The sequence below is a fragment of the Plecotus auritus genome, assembly GCF_963455305.1.
Source record: "Plecotus auritus genome assembly, chromosome: 5".
NCBI lineage: Eukaryota > Metazoa > Chordata > Mammalia > Chiroptera > Vespertilionidae > Plecotus > Plecotus auritus.
Window position 1 is genome coordinate 76,023,940 of NC_137776.1, and position 12,495 is coordinate 76,036,434.

The window sequence follows — 12,495 nt, forward strand, 5'->3', positions numbered from 1 at the left end:
TAAAGACTTCATACATATTGAATGACCTTATACTTAAAATAGCCTTGATATAGCTGAAATGCCTTTAAGTTTCTATTCTCTCTCTACTTTGAGACTTTATTGAGTTGATTATCTCCAGTAGTATTATTTTTATTTATTTATTTTGGAGGCCTCAGACACAGCTATTGGTGTGAAGAGAAAAATTGTTATCTAAAATAACATGGTTTGCTATCAAGATGGCAAATTCATGAGGGATAAATATTTACTGAGTTAAAGTAAGTAAGAAAATGAAGAAAAATAATAAAGAATGGAATAGGTCATTCCACATATATTTTAAAAATATTAAAAAAATACATTTGAATAGATTCTTTCATATTGTTTTATTATCTTTCTTACTATTTGTATTAGTGTATTATCCAGAAGAATACTTACTTATACATTACCACACTTGGGGATATTAATTCCCAAATACTGATGCAATGTGATCCTAATATGTGCATTGATACTTTTTATAGTGTGTGTGTGTGTATTTTCTCTCTCTATCTTATCCATAGAAAATGATACCATCTACTGGACAGACATGGGCTTCAATAAAATAAGTCGAGCTAAAAGAGACCAAACTTGGAAAGAAGATATCATTACCAATGGCTTGGGAAGAGTGGAAGGGATTGCCATTGACTGGATTGCTGGTATAATCTATGACTTTTTCTGTTTTTTTGTGTCACATTTATTTTTAAGAGCTCAATCTGCCTCATAAAAATTCTGAGTGTCTCATAATTTTTTTTTGTAGCCAGAGGGATAAATAGTCTCTTACTTTGGGCTTCATTCTTTCTAATGCTTTTGAGACTTTCGATAAGTTTTTTGTTTGTTTGTTTGTTTGTTGTTGTTTTTTGTAGAAGCAGATTATATAGTATTAACTTTGCCCAAATATCCTGAGAGCTCCATGAGGCAGATAGACAGAAGTGTTACTTTTCTTGCCTGAAGTCTACAGAAAGCTAAAATATATTTCTCCTCCGGTTGGGAGAAGTTTTAACTTATTTTTAACATATAAGTGTATCATTACATCATTGAAACTACAGGTGTATGAGATTTAGGAAGTATTTGCATATTAGTTTATTTACAACTTTCTGCTGAGGAAATGTACACATTAAAAATATAGGAAGTAAATGATTTCTTGAGAGTTATATAATGCTCAGAAAGTTAATAATTAGAACCATAACTAATAAATAGTCTTTCTTCTCACAACTATATCATAAACACATCTATATTTCTTCTAGGTAACATATATTGGACAGATCATGGTTTCAACTTAATTGAAGTTGCAAGACTCAATGGATCTTCCCGTTATGTAATTATTTCCCAAGGCTTGGATCAGCCAAGATCTATAGCTGTGCACCCAGAGAAAGGGTAATTCTAAATTTACATATCTCTTTTGAATTTTAAGTGAGTTTTCTTGTTTCATTAAAAATATCCAGACTTCCACATTAATACTTCTTTTTAGTTATAATGTTTTTAAAAACACTAAAAAATATCTTACCCAAGCAGAAAGAAAAAGTTTATTATCATTTGGCCATGTATATTTTAGTACATGTTTGATGGGATACATTTGTTATGCAGCTCTCTAATGTGTATGTAAAACCAAATGTGTAGACCAATATGGACCTGGAGAGCATTATGCTAAGTGAAATAAGCCAGTCAGAGAAAGATAAATATCACATGAACTCACTCAAATGTGGAATCCAATGAACAACATAAACTGATGGACAAAAATAGATCCAGAGACATGGAAGCATCCAACAGACTATCAAACCTCAGAGGGAAGGCAGGGGAGGGTGGGTCAAATCAAGATGTTCATCCTAAGCTTTTTTTGTTTGTTGTTTTTTTTTTCCCTTAGTTTTAGATAAGTATATCTGTCTCCCAACATTTCCATTTGGATGTGTTGAGGACATAAAAACTGTGCATATCAAAAATTATAATGAGTGTAACCTGCCTAAAAGTTTTGCTGATTTTTTCTTCTAAGTATTACCAATCTACCGATCTCCATCTTGATAGCCTCAACTCTAATTAAATCTGTTCTTATCTTACACATATACCACTGCAGTTGATCTCCTAACCTTACAAAAGACTAGACTGAATTTTTAATTTTATATAAACCTACTCAAAAACTTTCAAGGGATTTCCATTGAGTTTTGTATAAAGTTCAGAATTTCTATTGTGATCCTTCTTAATCAGGCCCTATGCAAATATTTAGTCTCTATCTTTTGCTACTGTCTTTTTGCTACTCTGTCAGTCTACTTTGGACTTCTAAGTTTATAAAATGTTGTCAAATATTTTATATCACATACTTTTCCATTCCCAGCCTTTGAACTGCCTCTTCCCATAACCAGCAGTGTTTTTCTTCCTACATTTACCTTGCTAAATGTTATTTATCCTTTCTTGGCTTCGCAAATATATTAGATTTTTCTGTTATGGGACACCAAACAACAAGTGCTTTCATTTTTATACATTCTGTATACTCAAACATCCTTATTTACTTATATTTATGTTAGTAGCTCTGTTTTTCACTGAACTGGATCATGCCTCTATTCTTGACTATAACTCTATGAAAGAAGAGCCCTTTGTGTTTGGTTTCTTTCTCTATGCCCAGAATTTAGTGAAGAAGAAATGAATTTATGCAGAGTTCTGACCAAACTGCAAATTTATGAGCAAATAAATTAGTATTGTTTTAAGCCTTTATATTTGGAGTGGTTTGTTAAAGAATAATAGATAACTAGAACAAGATACATCAGAAATCTTAACCTTAACAGGTCTAGAATTAAACTGAATATTTTTCTATAATTATGACTTCTCCATTGGTTGATCCAGTTCTGTTATTTCGTTTGCCTAGGCCAGTGGTCGGCAAACTGCGGCTCACGAGCCACATGTGGCTCTTTGGCCCCTTGAGTGTGGCTCTTCCACAAAATACCATGGCCTGGGCGAGTCTATTTTGAAGAAGTGGCATTAGAAGAAGTTTAAGTTTAAAAAATTTGGCTCTCAAAAGAAATTTCAGTCGTTGTACTGTTGATATTTGGCTCTGTTGACTAATGAGTTTGCCGACCACTGGCCTAGGCCAAAACACTTGGCATCATCTTTGGTGCCTCTCTTACATACTCTATATCAATACACCAAGAATTCTGCTACTTTTGGCTTCAAAATACATTCATACTCTACCTACTTCTCACAATTTTTATTGCTACCACCCTAGCCTGAGTTATCACACTTGCCAATATATCTGAATTATTGTGTACCATCTTCTACCCCCATAGCCCTAACATCTGTTTTTCACGTAGTGGCCTATTTATTCTTTTGTAATTTAAGTAGCTGTCACTTCTTTGCTCAAAATTTACCAGAGGGCCCCTTTTCACTCTGTTTATAGCTAACAACAGCCCAGGCAACATGGCTCAATGTTTGGCATTGACCTATGAACCAGGAGGTCATGGTTCAATTCCTGGTCAGGGTACATGCCCAGATTGCAGGCTCGTTCCCCAGTGTGGGGCATGCAGGAGGCAGCAGATCAATGATTCTCTCTTATCATTGATGTTTCTATCTTTCTCTTCCTTCCTCTCTCTGAAAACAATAAAAATATATTTTTAAAATGTTCTCTTCCTATGTTGCAGTATTTTAAAAATCTTTTTATATTATATAATTCATAATCAAACAATAAATCATTGTAGCCTCAATAGATAAAATTTAATCAACTGCTTGACTGTGAATAATTATTCTGGTGGTAGAAATAAGTATAATTTAAATGTTGTGAAATCCCATACATATACAGAAAATGGATTTGTTTCTAATGAATAATTTCTTTCCTTCTATTTGTAATAAGTCCAACACTTCATTTCTTTCGTAGAGAACCTCTATGCCTAGCCTACTATAGATTTATGCAGTCCAATTTAACAGGTGTCTTGCTATTATTTGTCAATCTAATTTTCTTTTTTATTTCTTATTGTAACCTGGTATACACCCTCAAGTTGTTTTTCTAGACCTTATTTTCCTTTCGGATATTTTCTATTTCTACAGCCATCTTAGCATAAACTATACCTACTACTCCCTATGATGATTGAGAACATCAGGCAAAGGAACCCACATATATTTCAATTTATGTCAGTTTGTTCAATGAACATTTATTGAGCAGTAGGTACCATGAAACAGGTCATGTCAGTACATCTCCGTTTCCTCCTTCAATTCAGTACATTTTGCCAAAATAGGATTACTTACCATGTGAAAGACACTGGTGGGCACTGTGAAGCATGATGGTGTAAATAAGATATTGCTTCTGTTCACAATTTGTTTTTTGTTTAAATTTGATGTTTAAATGTGATGTTTTAGTTAAAGAATAGTCTCATCTTGTAAAGTAAGATTCATTTTCAGGCATAAAAAGACTAGAGCTACATACCTTAAGCTTAAATCTCATATCTAAATCTCATGTTAAAGCAATAATTTCCATAAGGCCATTATCCTATATAATAAAAGGCTAATATGCAAATAGACCAAACGGTGGAACAACTGGTCACTAGGATGTGCACTGACCACCAGGGGGCAGACGCTCAATGCAGGAGCTGCCCCCTGGCTGTCAGTGTGCTCCCACAGGGGGAGTGCTGCTCAGCCAGAAGCCAGGATCACGGCTGGTGAGCACAGCAGTGGTGGCAGGACCCTCTCCCGCCTTCGTGGCAACGCTAAGGATGTCTGACAGACGGGCATCCCCCAATGGCTCCCGGACTGCAAGAAGGCATAGGCCAGGCTGGGGGACCCCTCCCCTCCAGTGCACAATTTTGTACACCAGGCCTCTAGTAAAATTACATTGAGTTTGATGAGAAAAAGAGATAGCATATAATTAGAGGAGTTAATAAACGTGAGGCTAATAGCAGCAATAGTGGAGATTACTAAGGCTTTATGAAAGAGACTTGAAGGTGCCCTAACCGGTTTGGCTCAGTGGATTGAGCGTCGGCCTGCGGACTGAAGGGTCCCAGGTTCGATTCCGGTCAAGGGCATGTACCTTGGTTGCTGGCACATCCCCAGTGGGGAGTGTGCAGGAAGCAGCTGATCGATGTTTCTCTCTCATCGATATTTCCAACTCTCTCTCCTTCTCCCTTCCTCTCTGTAAAAAATCAATAAAATATATATTTAAAAAAAAAAAAAAAGAAAGAGACTTGAAGGAGACAGTTTTCTGAGATGAAGTGGGACTATATTGGCAAAACAAAAGACATTAGCAAGAGTCTAAGTACATGACATATGTGTAGGAAAGAGTAGGTGATTCAGCTGAAAGGTAAGTTGGGGCCATAAAATAGACAATTCCGTTTTAACATTCAGTTTATTTACCAAGTGAAGTCTAAACTGATTCTGGACCCTCTCTCCAAAACCTCTCCTCTGGTCCCAAACAACCCACATAAGAAGAGATCAGAAGAGAGTTTATGGAATTTGTAGCATTCTTGAAATAGGGAATTTTTTCAAGTGCTTATTCATTATTTCAGGTAGAGTGTTATGGAGGAGTGGGGAGGGTTCTTTCTCTGCTCATGAGCCAAGTGATGAAGAGAGAGAGAAGCAAATATGTAAGGAGAAGACTAAAATAAATAGGTAAGAACAGTAAGTAAAAAATAAAAATAAAATGTGGCACTCTCTTACTGCAGGTCCTCAGACCAGGAGGAGTCAGAGAGGAGGAAGAAATGTTTAAAATACATAGGAGACTTAAGTTTGGATTTAGAAAGACCTGGTCTTTTATGCTTGAAAATTCATCTTAACAATATGATTCTGTTCTTTTAACTGAAATTGACCTAGAAGTACTGGATTCTTCCTGAGATATCAAATTCTGAAGAAGAGATATTGAATAGAGCATAAATGGAATCAGGAGTTGAATAAATACGAAGTCCCTTCTTATACCAACAGAGTCCCAACTCTGCAATAAACTGTGGTAGTGGAATAGATTATCCAATAAAGAGTACAGAAACAATAAGTCTGAACAAAAATAAAGGATGTTAACAGTTAGAGGATGAATTGTTTGGTGAAGGTGGGGTGGGGCAGGAAAATCAACAATAAAGAGAGAGAGAGAGAACCATTTCAAGTCTGCAGAAAATTACTGTATCATAGAAGTCAAGGGAAGGGAGTTTTAGGAAGATTTTTGCATCACCAATAAAGAGATTAGGAGGCATAAAATCAAAGAACAAAGCACGCAATTGAGGAGTATGATGCTATTGTTAATTGTCAATTTCAGGAGATTGGTAAGGGCAGAAGCCAAATATAAGTAATTAATAAGTGAAATATAATTAGAAAGTGAAGTTAGCGTGTTTAGACTACAGTTATAAAAACATGGACAAGGAAGGGAATGAGGAGAAAATAGAGGTATGTTGAGAAGATAGTAAGGTATGTAGAAAGTTTTTCTTAGTATGGGAGGCAGGTAGTAGTGCAAATATTCATAGGCAGAAGGGAAAAAAAACTAGCAAAAAGGAAGAGGAAGAAAATGCACATGAAGAGGAGACAAATTCCAGGGATTGCAGGAGGAGCCTTGGCAAGGAAGAAGCAATAAGATGGACCAGAAATAATAGGGGACAGAAGATAGACAAGATTTGCATCCTACATCAGATATTTCAAAAATTGTTGATATTGGAAATAGAGCGTTTTCACTGATAATTAAGTTTGCTTCATGTCCTTCCTTATGTAATGCAGGGACAAAAGAGAGATGTAGGTTCCTAGAGCATGATGAGAGACTAGGGGCTGGGATATTCACATGATCATCAACATGAGTCATAAACTATATCAGCAGTGGAGGGAGAGGATGGCAAAGTTGTCAGCAAGTAGTAAAGCAATTAAATAAATTTGGTGGTTAATTGTGATACAGTGATGATTTGGTAGTGTGGGAAAATGAAATGTCTGAGTTCATACTGCGAATGTTTTGAAAGAAGTGAATGTAACTGCAGAGAAAGTTTTCTTTTGCTAAAATTTACTTTTCTATTTTTATTCTGGACACAATGGTATCTGTTTCCTCAGGCAACTCACAGGATAACTATTCTTTTCAAATTTATCATCTTTAAATTGTTTCTTTCAATGAAGTCTTTCCCTTTGCTTTCAAATAGACTCAGATTCCTCCTATTTGAAAAAACAACACACCAATGTCTTATTTCTCCATATATGTTTACTTCTTAACTTCATAGACTAGAGATCTATACCCATTGTTCATTGAACTTCTGAAATGGATTTTCAGCTTCTGTTCATTCCAGACATTTCTAAATTTATCAGTAGTAGAAAACAAATGTTTTTTCCAGGTTTCACATCATTTGCCTTCTCCTTGAGATTTTTTTTTTCATTAATTATCCACTCAAGAATTTACTTTCTCTGTTACCTTCTCTAACTCTTAGTTTTCTTGTTCTCTCTGACCTCCTCCAGACCTGTCTTCTAAGCATTGTATATCACCTCTGATCATTTTTCTCCTCATTTAAGGCTTTGAATGCCATTATCTCTCTTGCTATATTTATCTTTTAAATTTATTTTTATGTTTTTATAGTTTAATCATTGCATTACATTCCTTTCCTAACCATGGCATCTCTTTATTTTATCGTGTTCTTTTGCCCTGGCAAGATTGAAACTTACCTTAGATTTTCTGTAGTTTCTCATCACCTATTTCTATCTGCTAAATCCTGTCATTTTTTTTTCCCAATGTCTAGATTTTATATTTCTCTCCATTGCAACTATAAGCTCAGGACTGACTCAGCTGGAGGATCTCAGTAAACATTTTTTGTTTCTTAATTTGAGCCCCCAAACAAGATTTACATTTCATCCCACAAAACAAGAAATCTTTGACTCTGTAGCAATATTTTAAATATTATTTATCTCTATACCCTCACTTCTTCTTAAAAATATTTAAGTAGTAAATAAATCACATGGATTGATATTTTTCTGGATTCATAGTTCAGAATCAATACACCTTTTAAAATATTAAGCTTGCTTTCAGGAAGTGTTTACTCCTGGTTGGAAACATTACTGATATGTTTCTCCCTATACATTGTCCACATGTTTACTGACTTGAGTTCAGTGTGGGAGAAAAAGGCTTAAAATGATCAGCCTGTATAACTTTTTCAAACACTGATTTTCAGGTAATATTATATAGACATGTAAGTGTCAAAATTTCCATCATAGGGATAAAGTATAGCATTTTATTATTCTGTTTGAAGTTAAATTATGGCAGGTGGTATTGCCAAAGGAAAAGGTGAACCATAATGAAGTAAATTAACTGAATTCAAGATATAACTATGCTTTGAAAAGTAGACATGAAGCCTATTTTGAACAATGGAAACTGGAAGTCTCTAAAATGTAGCTAATTGCAAAATAGAATGTATATATGAATTTAGTTCAGCTTTAAAAAATTAGTTTCTTTCCTCCATTGACTTACTTTCGTAAGCCATCACTTTCTTTTAAAAATTGAAATGTAACAATTTTCTTTATGCTGAAAAGTCATTTTCTACTTACAACAACAACAACATATGTATAGAAAGTCACAGTATGATGCTGAAAAAGTTGGATAACTTTCCATGGAATATGATCTCTAATTGAAGCACAAATATTCCCTAATTTTGTTTTCTTTTTAGGAACTAGGATATACATTGCCTCTCTTAATTTAACTTTCTATTTCTTTTTTTTTTAATTAAATAAATCTTTAAATATAATCCTGGTTTGGTGGTGATGAACTCCTTTAGTTTTTTCTTGTCTGTGAAGCTCTTTATCTGACCTTCAATTCTGAATGATAGCTTTGCTGGGTAGAGTAATCTTGGTTATAGGTTCTTGCTGTTTATCACTTTGAATATTTCTTGCCACTCACGTCTGGCTTGCATAGTTTCTGTTGAGAAATCAGCTGACAGTTGTATGGGTACTCCCTTGTAGGTAAGTAACTGTTTTTCTCTTGCTGCTTTTAAGATTCTTTGTCTTTTGCTCTTGGCATTTTAATTATGATGTGTCTTGGTGTGGTCCTCTTTGGATTCCTTTTGTTTGGGGTTCTCTGCACTTCCTGGACTTGTAAGTCTATTTCTTTCACCTGGTAGGGAAAGTTTTCTGTCATTATTTCTTCTAATAGGTTTCCAATATTTTGCTCTCTCTCTTCTGGCACCCCAATAATTTTGGATGTTGGTATGTTTGAAGTTATCCCAGAGGCTCCTTACACTATCTTTATATTTTTGGATTCTTTTTTCTTTTTGTTTTTCTGGTTGGGTGTTTTTTGTTTCCTCATATTTCAAATCTTTGGTTTGATTCTTGGGGTCCTTTGGTCTACTATTGAATTTCTGTATATTCTTTATTTCAGAGAGTGTATGCTTAATTTCAGACTGGTCCTTTTCCATTTTTTTTGGCATTCTCATTAAGATCTTTAAAGGTCTCACTAAGTTCCTCAGAGGTTTTTAGAAGATACTTGAGTAACCTTATAACTGTGGTTTTGAAGTCTATGTCCAGTAGTTTGCTTTCCTCCATTTCTTTAATTCGTGACATGTTTCTTTGTCTCTGCATTTTGCTGCTTCCCTGTGTTGATGGAGTGGTTTTCTGTGGTAGGTGACCTATAGGGCCCAATGGTTCAGCCTCCCCAATCACCTGAGGTGGACACTCTTGGTGCACCCCTTTGTTGGCTGAGTGCACAGTCTTAGTGTAGTTAAGCCTTGATTGCTGTTGGTACACTGGGAGGAATTGACCTCCAGGCCAATTGGCTGTGAGGACCCACTGTGTCTATCGTGGAAAAACTGCTGTGCTGGAGACACCCTTATGGGGCAGGACTTGTTTCAGTTGGGCTTTGGTGCTCACTGAGTCTACCTCTTGAATGTGTCACTTATGGATGTGAGGAGTTGAAATCTGGTGTCATCTCACACTGACCACTAGGTACACTGGCTTCTGGATCTCCAATGGAGTGCAGGTCAGCTACTGTCTGAGGCCACCCAGCAGGAGCTACAGTGAGCAGATTTCTCCTCTATGCTTGGGGTTTGGAAGTTTTGGAGCTGTCTGATCAGAGCTGCAGTTTGTTAGGTTAAGCTGTGATAGGGTAGGCCATTTATATGCAAAAGCCGCTGCACACAGTTTGGGTGGGTTTATAAATTGGGCGGGGCGGGGTCTCAGGGAATCACTAGGGCGTGGCAAACAGCGATGGCTGCCAGTCAGCCGTCTCCGTGTCTCCACGTTTCCACGTCCCCGCGTTTCCACGTCCCCGCATCCCCGCATCTCGCACCCCAGCACAGTAAACAATGATTCCTGCGCATACCTCTGCAAGAAAGCCACCCTCACTTTCCGATCCAATGGCAGACAGTCCAGCTTCTCCCCGTAATAGTCTGGGTCCCCAGAGTCTCGCCGGACACGAGTTCAGAGCAGTCGGGAGCTTGTGTCTCCCTTCACGTTGAAAAAAACAGTGCACCCAGTCGCCAGCCGCCAGCCCGATTCGCACACCTCCGTACCTCTGCTTTTCTGCGCTTGTGCACATCCTACCCGGTCTCAATGCTCTTTTCTCTTTCGTTCTAGTTGTAGAACTTCTACTCAGCCAGCTTTCCTGTGGTTCTGGGTGATAGACGTTTCGTCTTTTAGTTGTAGTTTTGGTGTGGTTATGAGAGGCAGCACGTACAGGTGTTTACCTTATGCCGCCATCTTGGTTTTTTTCTAACTTTCTATTTCTATTACTATAAGTTGCTAAATGATATTTCTTTCCAATGCAAAGATTCAGCTTGTCAGTGGTTCTCCCTGTTCAAGCACTTATTGTCAAATGATCTTTGATTGATTATATATGTATATGCACATATATAAATATGTATATGTACTTTTAGAATATGCTTAACAATATGCAGAAGGTCTTGAAAGACAGCTTAACATCTGTTGAGCTAGCAAGAGTGTAGTTAAGTTTAACATCATTATTTCTAGAGTTTATTTTGCATTTTATGTCAAGGCAATACCTATAAAAATGAAATGGAATTAAATTTGCTTTACAAGATAAATAATAGTGGAAACCAGGTGCTAGTACATAATATTAAGACATCATGATCTTCAGGTAATTTAGGAATACCACAACCATGCTCCAGATCATAGGCACCTCTCTCTACCTGTCTCTGAGCCAGGAATATAAAAATTATGAAGACGAATGAAAAAAAAGTGTCACACTATTTTCCATTAGAAATTTTCTCAAAAATTCTATTGCAGGCACCACCCTTCTTTCAAAGCCAGTTAAGTCTTACTCATCTAGTCTTTTCCAATATGCTGCATTCTCTTTGCTCAAACATGATCTTAGATTTTTATATCTCCCTCGAAAAGGAGGGGAGAAGGTCAGAAAATGTTCAAGATGCCCTGAACTATAATTGCAGCTGTGGGGCTGGTTGCAAAGAATGGCCAGAAGGTTATGCCACCTCTCACTGCAGGAGGGATCCCCTGGCCCAGGCCACCAGAGACATGTTGAATAGACACCAAAGATAGTCACACACCAATATAATACATTTTCCTAATTTTTCAAGAGATCTGACCCATAAAAACACAGTGAAAGGGTAAAGAGACATTTGAAAGATATATTCCCTTATTTACCTATACACATTGTCTCAGGTTTTTTCAATGCAGAATATCCAGCATAGGTTATTTCTGACATATAAGATAGATTGGAGGTCATAAAAATATGTAAAATTTCTGTATAATATTTAAGAATTATAAAGAAGATTATGATTACTAGGATTCTGGGCTCTAAGAGTCTAGGTGTTAAATATTTCACAGGAAAATATAGGGAAACATCAAATATTATATATTGAAAATACCAAAACATAATAAAGATGAACTATTCACTCACGAAAATAAAAATGTAAACATGTAAATAGTAAAATAATATCATATATGTATATGTACATGCATATATATGTATTTTGTAAAATGAGAGGATGGGCAGTGAGGCAGGCCACAAACACATAAATAAAATAAGGAATTAAACCTAATATAGAGTGATAAACCTAATCTGCTATGGGATTTCAGGTGCCCCCAAATTGTTTCTTTGTGAAGAATATTTTTTTTTCTGTACTTCTTCAGCGTTGTCTGAGCAACAGTGTTTTTTTTGTTTTATATAGGAAATAATTGCTTTATATAATTATTCAATATCACAAAATAGTGAATGAAAAAGGATTCTAGTGTAAAGTTTAAGAAAAACAAATACCAGGATGAGAACTGTAAAACAAATAACTTACAAATAATTATAAGCTTAAAGAGATAGAGAAACAACTCAGATGGCCCGTATCTTTATTTTGGCTCAAAAGAAAAGTTCATTTCTGAAGTTGTTTATAGGAAAGACAACTTCTCTTGTCACAGCACTTCAAAAATTTTAGGGTTGAAGCCCCTATAATTAATTTCATGACTTACAACTAGCAAGTTTTAGACATTTCTGTTAGTACTTTCCTCAGGTAATTACCTACCCATTTGCCTCTGTCATTAAACAGTTAGCTGCATGAGCATCATTAAGTCCCATTTATTTTGTATCATCACCACCCAGCACATAATAAA

General features: G+C 35.9%; 1 protein-coding gene across 2 annotated transcripts in view; it reads left to right on the forward strand.

Moving 5' to 3' along the window:
- The window catches only part of LRP1B (LDL receptor related protein 1B), a 1,782,191-nt gene that overhangs the window by 1,312,004 nt on the left and 457,692 nt on the right, over positions 1–12,495 (forward strand). For both annotated transcript variants that reach the window (XM_080670835.1, XM_080670834.1), the window contains exons 36-37: positions 534–668; positions 1,257–1,386. In XM_080670835.1, coding sequence (XP_080526961.1) covers positions 534–668; positions 1,257–1,386 — 265 coding nt within the window. The remainder of the gene's footprint in view (positions 1–533; positions 669–1,256; positions 1,387–12,495) is intronic.